Source organism: Sylvia atricapilla, chromosome 7 (genome assembly GCF_009819655.1).
Source record: "Sylvia atricapilla isolate bSylAtr1 chromosome 7, bSylAtr1.pri, whole genome shotgun sequence".
In the NCBI taxonomy this organism is placed as follows: domain Eukaryota; kingdom Metazoa; phylum Chordata; class Aves; order Passeriformes; family Sylviidae; genus Sylvia; species Sylvia atricapilla.
The window spans coordinates 28,645,798-28,664,701 of record NC_089146.1 but is presented as its reverse complement, the minus strand read 5'-3'; the positions used below and the strand labels follow the sequence as shown (position 1 = coordinate 28,664,701).

At 41.9% G+C, this 18,904-nt stretch overlaps 1 protein-coding gene across 1 annotated transcript in view; it reads right to left on the bottom strand.

Annotated features, from left to right (window-relative positions):
* Positions 1–18,904, bottom strand: part of KALRN (kalirin RhoGEF kinase) — a 432,237-nt gene that overhangs the window by 257,005 nt on the left and 156,328 nt on the right. Inside the window, exons 4-5 of the mRNA XM_066323074.1 lie at positions 18,705–18,897; positions 14,285–14,797 (exon numbers count right to left, since the gene is read on the bottom strand). Of these exons, the coding sequence (XP_066179171.1) occupies positions 14,285–14,797; positions 18,705–18,897 (706 nt within the window). The remainder of the gene's footprint in view (positions 1–14,284; positions 14,798–18,704; positions 18,898–18,904) is intronic.

Genomic DNA, 18,904 nt, shown 5'->3' with positions numbered 1-18,904 from the left:
GAGAGGTCCATTTAAGAGTCCATGTGCATTTTGTATTTTCAAAACCATCCAGCCAGTGTTAAACTGAACCTGCAACAGAAAATGGGAAGTTCCACTCTGAGAGCATCTACAGCTAAGCAAGTTCATTTTTATATGTTTCCACAGTATAAACAAAATGATAATACACACAGAACAGTAACTGCCAGAGTCTCTCTCTTGAGGTTTACAAAGTTTCCAGCTACAAGGTCTATTCCTGTCTCATTAAGGGATTTAAAGTATCCACAACAATTCAATTAAACAAAAATCAAGGCATATTTCTCACATCCTTTTCAATTGAACTTAGCCAGTATTTGAACAAAAAGAGTAGTGAGCAACAGATTTGTGGTACACACACAGTCTACACTGACATGCAAGGGCATGATCCAGGAAAGATTTGCATGTGAACTAACTTTATAAGAGACAATCAAAAACTCCCCCAATGTCTCCAGACTAGAATCAAAACTACAGTTTAACTGGAACCAGCCATATGTCTAGGTGACCTAAACATCTGGGAAAGGCCAACAGAAGCGCAGTACATCTGTGAAGGAGCACATGGGAAATGCCAAAGTCCAAAGAATCAGGACTTCTACCTGGAATATAAAAAATCCCTCCAGTCAAGCCTCTGAGCTGAATTCAGCAGAACAGAGGGCTGATGCTGGCTGTCCAGGCTAGCTGATCCCTAGGGAATAAGGAGCCAGAAACAAAGACTCAGCAGGTACAACACGGGCCTCATTAACCAGAGCCTGTCCCACATCCCCTGAGGTTCACAACTGACAGCAACCAGACTTAAGCAAGAGGACAGTGTGCAAGTTCTGGTGACAAGTCTAAGCTTAAGCCATGAAGTCAACCAGGAGATCAGGATCAGACACAGTAAGGGTAGCAAGGCTCAGAGGCAGCCCCGTGGCCACAGCAAAGGTCCACAGCAATGAGGGAGGTCCCAGGTCCTGCCACAAAATGAGTTGATCAGAGTCTGGTTCAGCAGGGCTGTAGCAAAGCTTGCAGTGAGGCTGGCCATTAATGTCCCCCAGTACCCAACTGGGCCCTTACAGTGGGCTGGGTACCTCCACCAGGAAAATGGCTGTTCTCAGCTAGGAGGGGACAGGCTCCAGAATAAATTTTAAACTTAAAGAAAACTGATAGCACATTTAATTATTTTTTTCATGAATCAACAAATTTTATGAAAACCGTTAAAAAAAAAAAAAAAAAGAATTCCAATCTGCTGTAATTCCTGTTGCCACTTTATTAAAACAAGCCCTAATTAAATCAAAGCTCTTGTAGCTTTAAAATAGAACTCTGCATACATCTAAATGCTTTGCTAAGCCAGGGCCTAAATACAACGTTGTGTTTGTTTTTGTGTTTGTCTCGTGTTTACAGATGGTGACGGACAAGCCAATTCTTCTGCCAGATCTTTCCCTTTCACATGTGTTCAGCCCAGTCCACGGCCAGGATAAATTGGTGTCGTTCCAACCAGGCCAATTTACACCAGCTGAAGATTCAGACCCACAGCTGTATTTGTGTAAACCTCAATGCTGCACGAACACAGTTTTTCCATTATGAATATCTGTGTAGATGATTCATAGAGTACAGTAAGTAAGGCTACAGCACATTAAATTATTCCAGACAATGGGCCCAACTGTCAACTCACTAGAAAATTAGCGAGATGTGTGACGTGACAAATAGCTTTGTATTTATAGCAGAGCACCATTTCCAACATACTCACACTGAATGTCCCTACTAAATGCCAGAGTAAGAGATCTGTGTATTTTTTTCCTGACACATATCAAGCCACAGCCATGCACAAAGTAAGGCATGTGATTGCTACAGTGTTGAATAGAGAAGAAAGAATTTTACTCTTGAAGGTGGGAGAAAATTACAGATCCTGAATACATAAATACAACTAATGACATCTGGGCGTATTTTATACGTCTGCATTGTTTGCTTGCTTTTTGAGATTTTGCACCTTTCCACCACACTTACTAACATCAAACACTCAGGCATTCTTGGAAAGGATTTTCTGTTCCTTAAAATGGAAATGGCCATTTCTGGGCACAGATCATCTACAGAGAACTGTTTGCTGTCTAAGTGAAAGTTAATTCATTGGTTGGATAGAAAACGCAATACTGATAGATATAAACATACAACGGCCACATGAATGGAAAACACAGTGTAAAATATGAAAATTCCCTCCCAGATGGGGGAAATCTTCCTCTCAGTTTTCAGAAGAAATTTTCATTCAGTTGAAAATGCTGTAGAGGAGTTTGGTGACTTCGTTATAGACCCTGTTTCTGCTCCTGCTAACAAAGAGACAAAAAATGCTGATCTAAAAGAATGTCCTGTCTGTAGTTATGGAGAGGGTAGATCACTAATTATATGCCAAATGAAATCCCTATTAGAATGTGTGACATTCCTGTTACTCCACATAGCTGCCACTAAGAACAAACCAGCCAGACAGATGTTTGCTGGTTTAAACCAGCCAGACAGATGTTTGCTGGTTTGTACCAGAATTGTGGCATTTCCCCTATCAAACCCACATGAGTCTGAGGCTCAGAGCTGCAGCTGGGTGAATCCACAGCTTTAAACACCTGACATGTCAAGGTGCTTCACGTCTGGTGCTGGGATCTCTGCACAGATGGAAAGCTGAGGATATCAGCCTTCCACTGGATTTTGGGGTTCCCAGACCTGCCCTGTTCCCATAAATCCATCAGTTCAATGTTTCCCCTTGGCTCTGGCAAACCCGTGGAGCTGGAAGGGCAGACGGCGCTTGCACCTGGTGAGGTGGCACAGGTGGCTCTGCAGCTGGCACTGCACGAGGTGGCCTTCAGGGGGTCCTGAGCTCCACCACCCCCCTCCTGCCACCTCCGGCCCTGGGGGAGGCCCCATCAGGGAGGACCACCACATGCCAGCACCTGACCATGCTGCCAGAACATCCATCATCCACCGGAGAACACCTGGATACAAGCTGATAGGGAAAGGAAATGAGGGTTGCTGAGGGGCACAGTGAGGCTCTGAGGGACGCTGTGCTGGAGACACACTGTGGGGTCACACGTCAGGGACAGAGCAGGAACTCTAAGGAACAACAGCAGAAAACAATTAAGAATCTGAGAATAGCTATAACAGCAGGAAAAACAAACTTATGTGAATATTTTCCCTGACATGCTCCACTGCCCACCAAGCAAACTTTTAATGGACTGGGTATAAACCAAGACAAAAATGAGGGAAATTTAAGCTGGTGAAAAGTAGGTGTTTATGGCAATGTGTCCTGCTTTTTCCTTTCAACACCCAAATCAAGATCAAAAGTTTGTGTTCATAAGCTTTAAACCCAGCAAAATTCCTCAATTCAAGACTGTTTTGTCTGTGACACCTCTTCAGCACCTGTCCAGGACACGAGGCATCCAGGACTCTGGTGCCAAATAATACAGAGGGGTCTTGCAGGACATGAGGGTTCAAGAAAATATTTCTGAATTAGTTTCTCCGTAATGTGCATGATTTGTAAAAAGTCAGAGCCACCTGGTTTAAAATGACCCTGATACTTCTGGAAGCTATCCACAGACCTGCTCCTGGTTTTTCCGCTTCAACCCTCACCAGCTCCAGAGAGGACAACCTCTCAGCTGTTCACCTACCTCTGTCTGTTCCCTATAAATAGATACGAAGGGTAATTTAAGACACACTTTTAAGACCCCAAGCACTGCCAAGTGTGGGCCATTGAAAGCATTTCAGCCAGGCCAGGAAGACATTAATTTAGAAATAATCACATGGCTACATCTGAAAGATGCTGCACAATAAGCCTGTGAACCTCATGTACAGCTTAATTACATTATTTCCTGACAGCTAGTCTCTTACCACCTAATCGTTTTGAGGATCAAAGCAATAAATAAAAAAATAACAGCTTTCTATCTTTTTCTAGATAGGTGGGGTTTGTTGCCCTCTAGAGCATTTGGGTCTTCACATCTTCATCAGCTAAAACAGAACTTTGTGGTTAAAACATGCTACAATCATCCTTAAAAATGAGTTTTAAGTCTATATTCAGATGCCAAAACTCATTTTTGTGCCCTGCTGATCAGGGGAGCATTCCTGTGCCTTCCAGTGGTGCCAAGTCAGAGACGCTGAAACAGTCTCAAAATGCTCCCTATCAAAATTGGCAAGCGGGAGAAAGAGGAAATTTCAGCGAATGTGAAAATATTCCGTCAGAACACACTGCCTTCAATTATTTTTGGAGCCATTCTAATGCTCAAGGAGGAAGCAGGAGGAATAGTAAGTGCGTATCCAGTGTCGGCAGCAGGAAACTACAAATAGCAGAGCACACCATGTTCCAGTCCCCGCCGCAGCGGCTGCGGAGCCGCTTCCTCACAGGCAGGGCTGGATGGGCCTGGAGCTGGGAGACACGGAGCAGGAACGACGCCACAGCTCAGGCAAGGCCGTGCCCTTACGCTGAGAGGTCACGAGTTGTGCTGGGTGCTCCAGCACAGAGAGCGGCCCCAGATGTTGTAACTGGGCTACAGGGCACGCTCGGCACGAAGGAAATGTGCAACTCCTCCTCATCCCGACCTGCAGCAGCGGAGTGAGGCACTGTTGGTGTTTTCCACTCTCCCAAGTGCTGTGCAGGCAACGTATTTATCTGCCAATAAAATAAAGAAAGCCCACTGGATCTGGCAGCACAGGGCAGAATGAATTCATAGGAAAAGAAGGAAAGCACTGAGATGTTTATTTTACACATCAGGTCGGGGCTCGCACCGCAGGACAGGCTTCCTGTGCAAGACAAGGCAGTTAACCCCTGTGGTTTGTAATTCCCAATTTTTAGCTTTGAACTGTGCATCCTTTGCACTTAATCTTGCTGCTCCAGTGCCAATCCAGCTCAAGAGAAAACAGCGTCGGGCAGATGACTGTCCTTCCTGATGGACAGCTGTCCACATGAGAAAAATTAGTACAAATGTCTTCAGAAGATTCTTGTGTTCTCTGCTTCTGGAGTCTCCACTCAGATCATGGAAGTGTTAAAGGAAGGAAGTTTGTGCCCTCAGAGCTGTTGAACCTCAAAGCAGCAGACTTGTTGCAGGAGAAACAGAAATGTCAATAGGAGGCTACAAAAGGGTCCTGCTCCCTTGCCACAGAGAAAGAAGTGATGGTTACAGCAGTGGAAGGCGACATTCACCACTAGAATAACAGCCACAAGGAAAAGAGTTTATGATATATATATTTGCTCTGATCCCTGCATTGCTCTGCTCAGCAGCCAAGGCAATCCCACACTTCCTCAAACCAGATGGCAAAATGGGGTTTGTAGCTGCTTTCAGTTGTAGGAGCAGCACAAAGCAGTTGGTGTGTACTTGTGAATTTGTCCTATGGTTATTAGCTTTGTCCCCAAGCTTTCTAGTGATGGAAGGAAAGGCAGAAAAGCAAACGTTCACAATGCTATTGGCACACAAAGGAAGACCTCCTGGTCTTGACTGATAAACAGGAAAGTGCAGGATACAAGCTTGACACGGTGGAAAAACCGCAGGCTCCTTTGGAACATCACTAATAACGAAGACTTTTTTCCTTTACAGCCCAATTAGCAGAAATGAGCTCTGTTTGTGCTTTGAGGAAAGTTAAAAACTTCTATAATGATCTGCTGATCTTGCAAAAATCTGGAGGTTGTTTTTTGTCCTACAGGAACCAAGAACAGTATCTTATTAAGTGTGACCAGCAGTGGTCAAAGTAATGAACACTTCCCACTGAGCTCCCCACGATTACTTCCCGCTCTGACAACTCTTCACTTTGGACTGGGGGCACCAAATTGTGGATGGCATTAGCGACCTGTCAGAAGGCAATTCTGATTAAAGCAAGCAGATGTCAGCTCACTGCATCTCTAATTCAGAGCTGCAGCATGTGCCAGCATGCAGGTTCTGAACTGAGAGATGCAGGCTATGCAGGATTCGTCCTCCTCCTGAAGATGAGGAGTTTTGCAAGTAATTTATTGTTAGAGATGCTGAAGAAGATTTGCCCCCACAGCTCCCCAATGATTCTTTGGTGCCCATGACTAGGTGATGGAATTGGCAGACTTGACACAGTTTAGCTGCCACTCTCAGAGCCTTCCAAAAGGGAAGGTGCTGATCCCGCTATGAAATCTCTTTAGCACATGACATCTACACTCACAGCATCACAGGGAACTGTCAACACACTCTCTGTGCACAAACACCCCTTGTTATAATGTTTTTTCTGCTTCTAGGCAAACTTTGTTCTTTTATTTGGTTGTTAAAAAAAAGTAAAATAAAAACATTCTGAGACCAGGTAAACAGAGTAATTGGGAAATCCATCAGCCTGTTATGTCACCACTGAGCTTCCAAAAATATCAGTAAAGACCCTCAGAACATCATACTGTTTGCCCAACTGGATCAGAACACCTCATAGTGGCTTACCCATAGCAGTGAGTACTGAGTGCTTCAAGGCAAAGCAGAAGCAGTACTCAGCAGCAAAAATTCAATTATTTTAAAATGCTACAGAAAAGAAACATGATAAAGAGCACATTTGAATAAACACTGAAAGTTAATTAAAACCTGCTACAATAGAGTTATTGCTACATGCTTTCAATTCTCACCTGTTTATTAGAGCCTCCTTTGTTCTAGGAAGTGTGAAGTAATTAAATACAAATGATTAGAGCTGGCATAGGTTCATCTGGGGAAATACACTAAATTTTAAGAATAGATGTACAGTTTCCCCCTTTGATATGAACTTCCCATGTTGATCCTTTGTCCTTGATTGATGCTATCAGAAGAGTTGTTGCTCAAAACAGCTTAGATGAAGCAGAATATTCCCAGTATATGCCAAAGCAACCCATATCCTCCATGGACATACATATGTATTCCATAGGAATATTTTCATACCCTTACATCTCCAAGGGCCATTTTCAACTGAAAATCTGCATTTTTTTTATTGGAAACAACAAATATCCCAGTTAGATTCAGGACATCACTGTGTTAGATGTCATACAAACACGCACTCAACTATTTATTGTTTCTGCATCAGCTCAGTCTCAATTAAAACCTCCTTTCCATATCACCAATATAATAATCTTCCCAACATTTTATGACCTGATACTGTAAGATGGTGTCTGCCAATCCAACAACTTACGGACATATCTGCACTTTTTTTTTGTGTTCTGCCTGTATTACAAAGGATGTGTCAGAGCAAACGCCTCATGTTGAACATGCGGCCTGCCCTCTCTGTTTTAGTTTCAGAGTGGGCTTAAGTACAAAGCATGGAATGGGATGATGACCTTCTACTCACATGGCAGTTTATTTGGGCTGATAAGTGACTGATACCTTCCCACCACTGGCATCCCAAGCCTGATTTTATGGACAGTTGTCTAGTGAGAATCTCTAACGCAAAAAGAAGGCACCATATGCTAAGGGAAACTTCAGATTATAAAATAAAGCATTTTTCACTGGCAGCATGGGAGAGAAGATGCCAGATTTGGAAACAAGGTTTCAGGAGAGAACAGACACTGCTTGCTGTGTTTGAGAGTCCATTGCATGAAAAAAAGACAAAAATGTTAAGGCAACTTAAAATACTTGACTAAATTCAAAGACTCTTGAGCAATGTCTATTCCAGATCCATAAATGTAGAGATCTGTATATTTATTCTAAACAATAAAAAGAAGAACCAATTGTGTCAGGAATTGGTTTCAAAGCTCGTTATTCATTTGTCAGGACTATTGCAACCCCTGGCAAATCAGGCTGCCCATAATGCTGCAAATGTGAACCAACACAACCGGAATCCTGGGATGGGGCCACCAGCATGGACAGACGGGGACACGGTCTTGTTGACATAAGTGGGTGGCCAGAGCTGACCCTGCCACCTGCAGGGCTGTTGCCAGAGCCAGCAGCTGGTGCCAGGGAACGCCACACTGCTGCAGCTCACTCAGTGCTGCCCCTGGGAGCTCTGGTAGACACCTCAAGTCCTTCACAGATTTCAACAGCAGCTGAAACTCTTTCTGCTTTACAAGACCAGGCTTCTGTCTTTTTAGCAGACAGCTCAGGGAGACCTCAACACCAAAATGCAACTAGATCATGGCTAGAGCTAAAACTAACCTGAAACTGAGTTGTTTCACCTGAAGAGAGAAGCAGTTGCTTTGGGCTGAGAGGGGGAGGTACCACCAACAACTGGGTCCTCTGAGAACTCTCTTTCTGTAATTATGGGTAAGAGATTTCATTCATGCTCAGCAGTAAATTCTTGGTCACTCTTCTTATAAAGCTCTCTGCAAACACATGGATGTTCACAAACATGGACAGACAGTTTGTGCCTTTCCCAGGCAGTATCTGTACCCCAAGACCCTGTCCTTTCTCAGCACAGAGATTTGAAATAGGCCAAGGACGACAGAAACATGCTTAAATGAGTCTCACTTAGACCCTCAGTCAAATATCTCTGCAGAAGACACTAAGCTTATTGACTTCTTTTATTGCAGAAGTCTTATGGAGCTTACCTAAGGTCTAACAACATCCCTCATGTTCAACATCTCCAGGAAAGCTCCTTATTGCAGCGCTCACTCACTGTGCTGTTGTGATATTCATGGTGTAAGGACTTAGATGGAAAATCCAGGGCATGCTGAGTTCTGCACACCAATCCAGTGTTGATGTAACTTAAATGAAATCTAAATCCTATAGAAAAATCCATGTCTAATCCATTATTATTATGCCTGTATGATTATTACTGTTAACTGCTAAATACCATTCATTCAGTAACAAATCCTTTCATAGTCACAGAGCACATGGGGCATATGTACTTCAGATGCGCTCTCATTATTATCTTGACTGTGGTTCTAGCCCCTCTTAATGTGCTTCCTGCCTCCTCCCCTGTCCTAATTAACCACCTCGCCAGAACCCCTTCGTTTTTATTCATTTCACATATGAAAGGTTCCTCTGTCACCTTCTCAGAACTCTCCTCATTGGCTCCCCAGACTCACTCCCTGGGACACATCCCTCTCACAGTAATTGTAAGCCAATAATTCACATGAAATCTTGGAGGCACATAGCACAGATCAAAGAAACCAAGTGTTTCCAGCAGTGAAATAAGAGAGGGGAAATGGTCCTTCACTAAGTGATTTTATCTCAGTCAGAGGAGCCGGTCCCAGGTGCTATGCCTGGTGGAATTATGCAAGTCCTTAAGGGTTAATATGACATGTTGCAAACAGGAAAACTCTATAAATTTGCTCTATGCATCACTTCAAGGGTCTTTTGACACTGCTAAAAGAAAACTTAGAGGTGATGAGGAATGTAAAAGGAAGCAAAGTTGATTTTTAATCTTTCTTTTACTGCTTTTCCAGAAAGTCAGCTAGGACCCATTTCTAGGAAATGCTTCCCTTGACTAAAAAGAGCTGCTACAATTGCTCTACTTAATGGACTGTAATAAAATAAACTGCCTCCTATTAGCAGGAAGGATCATATCATCAGTTTTGTAATGCATTTTATTAAAGAACATACAGCATCAGAATTTTCAAATGCTTTATGTGGGGAAGTAATGTATGAAAGAGTTAAAATGGGTGTCATATAATCACCAATGTTCTGATAGTTTCCTTTCTCTCAAACATCAAGATATCAATGTGTCTTCTTTAAAGCCATCTTTTCTCACCTAAACCACAGCATTTACAATTTCCACATTTTGCCTTCTATTATCCATCAAAGCCATTTACATCTTTTTAGATGAAGAGTAGCTTGCAGAACATTCAAATCCTTCCTTCTGAGGAACATGAACTCTTGGCAGGTGTAATACTAGAAAACCAGTATGAGCATGGTTCAGACACTTGGATTATGTATTCTTGGATATTCTTCTCTTCCACTGACTTTGCTGTTGAGCTAGAGCTTCTTTGTGTTTTTCTAGACTAAACCTGCTCAGTGTTAAGTGATGTTGTAAACTAAGAACTCCTAAATTTCATCTGGCATGTCAGAATGGGTATACTTTTAGTTAATGGGTATAATGTGCTTCTGCTGACAATTAATAGGAGTCTTGCCAATGCTTTCATTAGGAATTGGAACTGGACACTGGACAGGAGTCAAGTATAGGTGAGATATCTGTGACTTCCTTCCTTGAGAAACCAAATGTCCCATTATTTATTTCACCCCCACACAGGGAGCGAGATGCAGGAGAATGTTGCAACTGTTACTGCACCCTATTCCTCTTAATCATTTTGTTTATACCCCCCTCCCAACTTGTCTCCTGTTTGTGAACTTTGCATTGTTAATCACATTCCCCTCACTCCTTCAATCACTGAAATCTTTCTGTTGCTCCAGGCTGGTCACATCACCTGGGAAAGGGGAGCTACAGCTGCTGTGGAGTAGGAGCTGCAAGTGATCCCTGCTTTCTGCTCCCTCTCCCTGCACACACCCTGAGAGGAGCAGTACCAGGGCAGCCCCAGCAGCCTGCACAGCTTCCCAGTGCCTGCCCCACAGGGAAAACCCCTGGCAAAGCCGTGTTTTTCAAAGGGAAGCCTTGGTTTACACAGGGCTGATGGTTTTGACTGTAAGCCTGCTACTTCACTGCTCCTTGAAGACTAGATGTGGCCTGTGGTTTGCTACTAGACTTTCTACAAAGCTGGCCTGATCCAAACAAAATGTTTCTCCCACCACAAGCTTACAACGAAATTCACTGGTGGCATTTTCCAACTCCATCTTCTGGAGGTTGCCTTGGGGCAGTGGGCTGTGTAGGAAGGCAGGAAGCAGAAGGGGAGGTGAGGACAGAGAGAACACTCCAAGCCCCCTCTGCCTCCCGTTGGGGCTGACCCCCACAGTGTCAGAGCAGCTCCTTGCTCTGCTGGGAGCAGCTCACAGGGCAGATCCTCAGCTCAGTGCAGCGGTGACTGTGCTGTTTACACTTAACGTGGACAACGCTGATTACACCATGATAGATGTTTTTTATTCACATACATGTTGGGGTTGTAAAACTGGTGTGGAACCAACACGGAATGATGTGGAAATTCCTACAAAAGTCAAATTGGGTGCCAGTTACAAATGATTTCCAGAAAAGCTGGAAAGTATAGAGTGTAAGTATAAGTTTTTGTCTTTTTTTGGTATTTATTCAAGTGCAAAACATGTGGACTCTTGCCTGAATTCTTCTCCCTGTCCAGATTTCCACCAACGAATTATCATTTCTCAGATAGTTCTAATACTTGGATCTCCGTTGATTGCGTGTTTTTTGTTTCAAACTATAGTCAATTTAGACTGGGACACATTTTTTAATGTAACTGGTGACTAAAAATATTTTCCCTGTTACCCAGTAAAACACAGCAAAGCCTCAGTTTTAGTTCCAAAATCATATACATGTACATACGTATTTCTCCATTAGCTGGTGAGGAATAAATTTGTTGAACAGTGAGGGTCAGGGCTTCGCCAGCAGCTGAAATGTGTTATTTATCAGCAGATCATTACAGCCAGAACTGCACAGCATGTGAACTTCCTCACACCCCTCTGCCAAAGCTCCCCACATGGCTGACCTGCCTGCTGACTCGAGCTCCAAGGAGCTTCCAGTCTCCATCTGGAGATTCGATCTCACTGTACTGCTCCTGCCTATGGAATAGCCCCACTCTGCACTCCCTTGGCCCCAGCACAGGAAAGCAAAACCCTACAGGCCTGACTTGGGGACAAAGTTTCTGTACAGAGAGCCCTGCTCTCTCCCACTGGTTTGAGTGGGAGAAGCCCTGGCTGTGACTGCCACTCCCTCTGTTTATTCTGGCAATAATATGAGTTGTTCAGCACACAACTATACAGACTTCTGTAAGTTGTAATGCCTGTAATTTAAATATTTTGTGTGTCCAGGCAGTGACTGCCATGTCTAAATGTCCCAATACAGGGGATCTCTAGGAGAAAGAAAAGTGAATTTATTTGCTTTTAACATCTGGGGTACTGTAATTCCAAAGGGTTCAAAAATTAACCTACCTTAAAATACTGTGTGTTTTAGTCTTTGTGTTACTTTTTTTCCCTATCCTATTTTTAAGAGCTTTTCAGTCAATGAGGGCATCTGAAATTTTTGAAATCAGAGACATCCAGAAAATGAAAGTCCTTGTCCATTTTCTTCTTATTAGAATAGTTTTCCTGAAATATCATCCAATGAATATAGAGAGATATTTTAAAAGACCCTAAAACCTTGTTTATGTTCAGAATTTTATGTTGGAGTTTGAGCCTTCACAGACTATTAAAGTTGCCCTTTGATTAGAACTAAATGACCTGTCTAGGTTACACAAAAGGAGCTGAGTCTCTCTCCAGGAGATGAAGAGTAACTGGGCTCTGCTACTACACCTGAGTAGAATGCAACTGAGAAAATGGAGACACCTGGAAACTCTAAAATTCAATACACACACATTTTGGTGGACATTTCTACAGTGGAGACAGCACTCGGACTGGATTTATCTCTGGACATTTTATGAAATGAGAACTTTTCAGTCTGAGGTGGTCAGACTACTTCAAAGAGACCTGAGAAAGGCAGCTACAGAGGGAAAATACATCAATATTTTATATCCGTCTACACATACGAAATGTGATGTTAAAGGGCCTGCAACCCTTTGGGAAGAATTTTAAAGACTCACAAACTGAGAAGATTAAAACCACAGATTCGGGAATATAAAACAAGAAAATATTTTATATTCTTTGGGAAAAATGTAGATGTCAAGAAAAGGCAAGCAAAGCCTAAGCAGGGAGAAGCTGACTGTGTGTTTAGTTAATGTGAGGCAGATGAAGATGAGAAGAGCAGAATCCTGGTTTAGTCAAACTGGAATTTCTCAAGACAGCCAGTGTTACAAAGGCAGAAATCACATTCTCTCTGCTTCTTCCTTCATCTCAATTGACTTGCCTAGACCTTACACACATCAGTCTGAGAATAAGACATGCAGAGAGCTCTGCTGCCACATTGCCTAGACTTACATCACACCATCCTTTCATGGCCGTGCAGGAGAGTAGAAAGGAAACTCCCTGGAGACTTCCTTCAATGCCCCAGAACAGTGCTTGGCAACAAGGACTTCTCAAACACTGACTTCATCTGAGAGCCTTTCAGCTTTTAACATTATTAATATAATACCTTCCCAAATACTAATAATTCACTAATAATATTATTGAATAATAATAAATTATAAATTTATTAAAAAATAAATTATAAATAACAAATTATAAAATTGTATTAATAAGCAGTGGTTACCTGAATCATCCCAAAGAAACTGAAAACCCAAAGTGATGCCCTGAAGTACAGCCGCTGCTGGGAAGGATCAGGGAGAATGCAACTATTGTAGCATTTGGAATTAAAACTCTGCTCTTATGCATCTTTGAGTGATGCTGCAGTGACCCTTATTTCAGAGGGACTCATCTGAATTCAAGGGTTTCCCAACAATTGATTATACAATGATGGAGCTTTTTCAGTCCTAGTAAGTCTTAGAGATATTTAGTACATGCATTGAAAACCAAGGTCAAGTGTCTTGTTCTGCACTACCGAAGATTAAGTTTGTTTCAGCAATGTGCTTCTCTACAGTGTTTTAAAAAAGCACTAACAGCTGATTAAAAAAACATCCTCATGAGGTCCCCCTGCAGATGAAGTCTGCTTTTCTTCTGCAGCTCCTCCTGGGTCCATCCAGGCAGGAGTTGTTAGTGAAACGACTGGATTATACATTAAGCCAAGAAGATGCAGAGACCGGTGGTTTTGATGGATATACAGACTAGACAAACACGAGTCTTAGAGCTCAGTACCTTCCACTGAGAATGCCCCACCTCTATGGCCTGGAATTTTAAATGTGCCAACAAAGACTTCTCACAAAATCACCTAACAAGGTACCAGGCACTTCTGCATTAAGAATGCCAAGGCTTTAGTGCTACAGAATTTTCTAAAGTAAATTCCCTGAAACCCATACTTGAAATTTCCCATAGACGCCAAGAAGTGCAAACAATAATCATAGTGAATCAAACCCCAAAATCATTTCAGTGCTGCGACAAGACAAATATATTTATAACCTTAGTAAAAGAAGCATCAAAAAAACCCAGATTCTTGTGCTAATGTCTACCGAATATGCTCATTATGACACAGAAAAGCAGGTTAACTTTCACCAAAGGTAACACAGAACAATTTCTCTTGGATATCACTATGCCTGCTACATCCAGCAGTTAGCTTGGTGAATTTGGTTTACGAGTCTCATGAAGTGTATCTGCTGGCAAAATGAGAGTTACACTGCTGATGAACACCTCCTGTTGCCACTTACAGAAAAAATGGTCACCCTTGCAGTAGAATCTTGTTTAAAGTATGAGAAAAGGAACAGAACACTCCCTACCTTCTCAGCATCCTGCTCAAAAAGCCGTAGCTGAAAGCACTGGTCCAGTTTCAACTTGCGGACATGCCACATCTGATGCAAGTGCTGCCGGGTAGAATGCAGCTTGTCCAAAAGGCTGGTGATCTTTGGCACAAGACTTTGAAAATCTGCACTTCCAGGAATGCAGTTCCTACCAGAAAAACCATCACTGGATCTTATGCATTGCAACAACCTCTGGCCCTCACGATCCAGTTCTTCCACGGGAGCTTTAATCACTTTTTTCTTAAGCTGTGTGTGCTCATCAATCAGCCTTCTTGAGCCCTCAACATCAACTGGAAACTCCTTCCTAGCCAACATTTCCTGGAGATCCTCCAGCCTTGATAATAAATGGATGGCACTGTTGAAAAACTCTTCCAAGGAGACACGCAGCTCTATCCATTCGTCGTGGTTGTAATCCAAGGACCCTTCGAACTCATCCGTCAGTTGAGAAGGATCCACGAGCTTTGCCAGGCCTTCCACAGACACCATACTTGTCTAAGGAAGGGAAAAGGACAGCACTTAAATCAGGGACTGTCCAACCAGAATCAACAGCACAACCCATAAACAGCAGGAAGCGAGTATTTTCCTCATCGATACATAACTGAAGGAACATTGTAAAGCACGCCAAGGATTTGTGTTTAATTTTGACATATTAATTGGACTGAAACCTTTGCTTCTAGTGGCATTTATTTGTTTGTTTATTTACTTATTAAAAGATGTGATACATACTGGAATAATGCCTATCTTTTTCAGCTGGCCTGATGTAGTGGAAAAAGATGTAGTGAAAATGTTTCTGCCACAGATTTCATCAGCCTAGTTGGACACTGAAGACTTTTTACTGCAGCTTTTGCAATATCTGGACAGGGCTGTCTACTAAATGGGTACATTACAGGCACTCTGCTACTTGTGTTACACCCCAGCTAGAGGCTACACAGAAGCGAAAGTTTCAGGTATATGAACAGAAGCAGGTACTGCAGACTGCCATAACAGAGAATATTCTGCGTTTCTTATTCCAAATTATTCCAGTTGGCTTTTTGCCACTCTTTCATATTAGCAATTCCTAATGTAATTAGGTGAAAATCAATGTAAAAGTGAAATGTCATTGAAGTATTAGCAACTAGAAATTATTGCCAATAGAAAGTACTGCTCACGAATCATACACAATCAAGGAGAAATGGTTTTAGTTCATTCAGACTCAGTAACTGGTGATAGAGAAAAGCACTGGGTGTCTGGAAAGTAGATTACAGTTTAAGGACACGGTAACTGATAGCTTTTTCCATTTGTTTTTAGACAAATTACTTCTTTCTGAAACTAGGAGCATCATATGTAACTAGAGATTTTCAGTGCTCTCATGTTAACACCCAAGCTGGCAGCCCTTAAAGGCTTGTCTCTTATCAGTGGCTGCACATCTATCCCCTAAAGATCAGGCCTCTGAAAAATGTCAGAGCTCGTGCTCCTCAGAAATGGAGGCACTCAATAATCACAGCACTCTCGTAGAAGTCATCTACAAAGAAAAACACCTAAAATGCTGACCATTATCCTAAATTATGTCTGAAACAGTAGGCTAGCCACTGGTTAAAGGCTGATAATAGGCTTTTTCTTCCAATTTGTACCCATCCAAAAAGATCAGGCATTCAGCAGTGTATTAAAATTGAGATTGTACTGAACTTCAGCTCAGGAGAAAGATTATTTTAAAACATTCTTGTAATGTTCCTTGCTTTGAGGAAAAGGGAGGACAGTGGGAGGAGCAAACTAACAGTGGGAAGGTGAGTATGTCGCTTCAGAGCATTTTCAAATTCTTAAACCTCTTGACCTGTACACTGAGACCTGGAAGATAATTCAGTTCAGAGTTTAAGTGCTTGTCAGGGAAATACTTCTCTTCATGGATAATTCTTGGGATTCCCCCTGCAGTCTGTCAGGCTAATGGAAACATTGCTCTAATCACGCACAGAATTTGACATTATGAGACAATTTCATTTCTGGAATTCAGCAGAAATTTTCTTTATTCAGATTTGATTTTTAAGTGGTTCTTGAAACTCTAATAAAAACAATTTTAGTGAGGCAAGTAGGCACTTACTGTTTCCTAGGCATTGCTCATCCTTCTTTTTGAAATCAATTTAAAAAGTGCTGTCCATTATTTAGCCTCTTTCAGCAGGAGAAAGAAAATCGTCTTGAAGGCACCTCTGAATTAATGCTAAATAAGCTGCCTGGTTCATTTCTCAAAGTGACAGGAAACTTTGGAATCCACATACATCAACCAAACACTTTTCTTTCTCTTTCTGGGCGAAGATCTGTGTACATGCTTCTCTCTGGACTGTGACACAGAAACACTGTGCCAGAATCTCACTCCCCAAAATCCAGCTCATCAGTGCCCACCAAGGCTCCTACAGTGCCCTGGCACAGACATAATGCTTCCATTAAGCTCAAAAGAGAAGTTTGGCCTTAAAACTGACACTGGGTACTGCTGAGTTTGTGGATGGGATAAATCAACAGAGACTTCCATTGCCTTCCACTGCAGTGTGTTCCTGCCAAGGCCCTCGTGTTTGATCTGGGCTGTGGGAAATTGCCATGAGAGGTCAGTGCAGAGAGGGCACCTGTGAATTGCCCCACATAAATCAAATCAACGTGGGCCATATTGACCTTGTTTGATATTCACAGTTCTTATGAGAGAGCATGAGCTGCCCAGGAGCCTGAGCTTATTGACAAGCAGCAGCATCCCAAAGAATCCTTTCAATAAAAGTTCCTTGACTTGCAGGGTGGACCACAACCTAGGAAATCTTTGTTTGAATCATGGAATTGAAGGACTCAAACCATCCTACGATTCTGAGTGTCGGCAGGTGGTCCAATACTCAGTGACTCTTCTCCTCTGGCCCAAACATTTGTGGACCATTGGACACCCATGTGAACAGCCCTGCAGACAGAGTGAGGCTCAGAGGCACTGACAACACACACAAAATGAAAATATCCTTAATAGATTCCAGCGTTTACAGCAAACGAATCCAGAGCTTTTTAAACAATACAGACTCAGAGCTGTAACTGTGAGGCATAACTTGGTCACAGTTTACTCTTTAGTATCATCACAAAAACTCCACATTTTAAAAATATATTTCAACCCTCCAGAAGGTATTTATTAATTTTAAAAACTAACAAATGTTCTAAAAATACATACTTGAACTCTGCTATTTTATCTGTCCTCAAAAGTACCAAGGAGTGTAAAGATTTATTTAATCAAAGCAAAATTTATGAGTTGACTGGATTTTGTGAAACACTTAAAATGTGATAATAATGTAAAATTGTATTAATGAGTAACACCAATCTCATTCCCCGGAGCAATTCAAGGGTCCTTGCAAGAATAGGCTGAAAATAAGGACATATTTATATCACACTGACTTCAACAAAACTTAAACAGAGATTTAAATGCAGTCTTTCATTGCAATAAACATTAAGAGCTATAGCCAAATTCTCTTCTGCAGTCTGAAGGTGCAAAATCTCTGTGTCTCTCTGAAATGAATGGACTGGTAAAACAGACAGCAATATAAGTATTTCTCAGTGAATTATTAAAAAATAACACAATGACTAAGTCATGGCATGGCATGATTGATGTATGAGCACTTCATGCACCTGAGTTTTGCTTCTTTTTAGGCAAGAAGTGGAAATTCACAGAAATCTGAAGTGGAATTGAGAACACAGCTGCTTTGTCTTCATCAACAGCAAAGTTAGAAAAATTCCCCTTAATTATGCAGTTGTTATATACTGGTTACTCCTCAAAGGACGTGTCTGAGACACTGTATCATTCATACGAGTTGTTAGTGCTATTCCTGAACTCTAAATCTCACTTAAATGAAAGAGGTAAAAATTTAGTGAATGCCTTTTATTAAGAAAAAGCCACTACTGGAAGCTGGGTAGAGGTAAAGTAGCAAACTCAAAAATTTGCATCTAGAGAAACTGTATTTTTAGCATTTTGGCCAACTTGGTGTTGTGGTTTTTTGTTTTTGTTTTCCCATGACAAACAAAGGAAAGACTTAAGGCAACATCACCCAAAATAAATGCCACAAAAAAACCCCCAAAAAACAAAAACAAAACCCCAAACCAACCAACCAACCACCACCAAAAAAAAAAAAAAAACCAACAACCCCAAAAAAACAAAAAACAAAAAAACAAAAACAAAAACAAAACCCAAACAAACAAACAAACAACAAAAAAAAACCAAAAAACAAAAAACAAAAAAACCCCCACCACCATAAAAAAAAACCCACTCAAAAACAACCAGATGCCAGGGTGTCAGCCCACTCCTGTCACCTGTCCTTGGATTATTTTTTGCTTTCAGTCACAGGATTTTTTACCTGAAGAAAAGTTTGTGTCAGAGATAATGCTTTACAATGCATTTCTACACGGCTCTCACCTCAAAGATGAACTTGGAACTGCCAAAGTTTGTTTTCTGCTTCTGCCAGAAATTATCAGGTTTTATAATCAGGGCAACATGAATCTCAGCAGGAAAGGCTTCTTGGAGAGTTTTTAGGAGAGGCTTGATCAAATCCCACTTGGATCCCCGCATATCGATAATAACAGTGAATCCTCGTTTGCAAACATCTTCACTGCAGG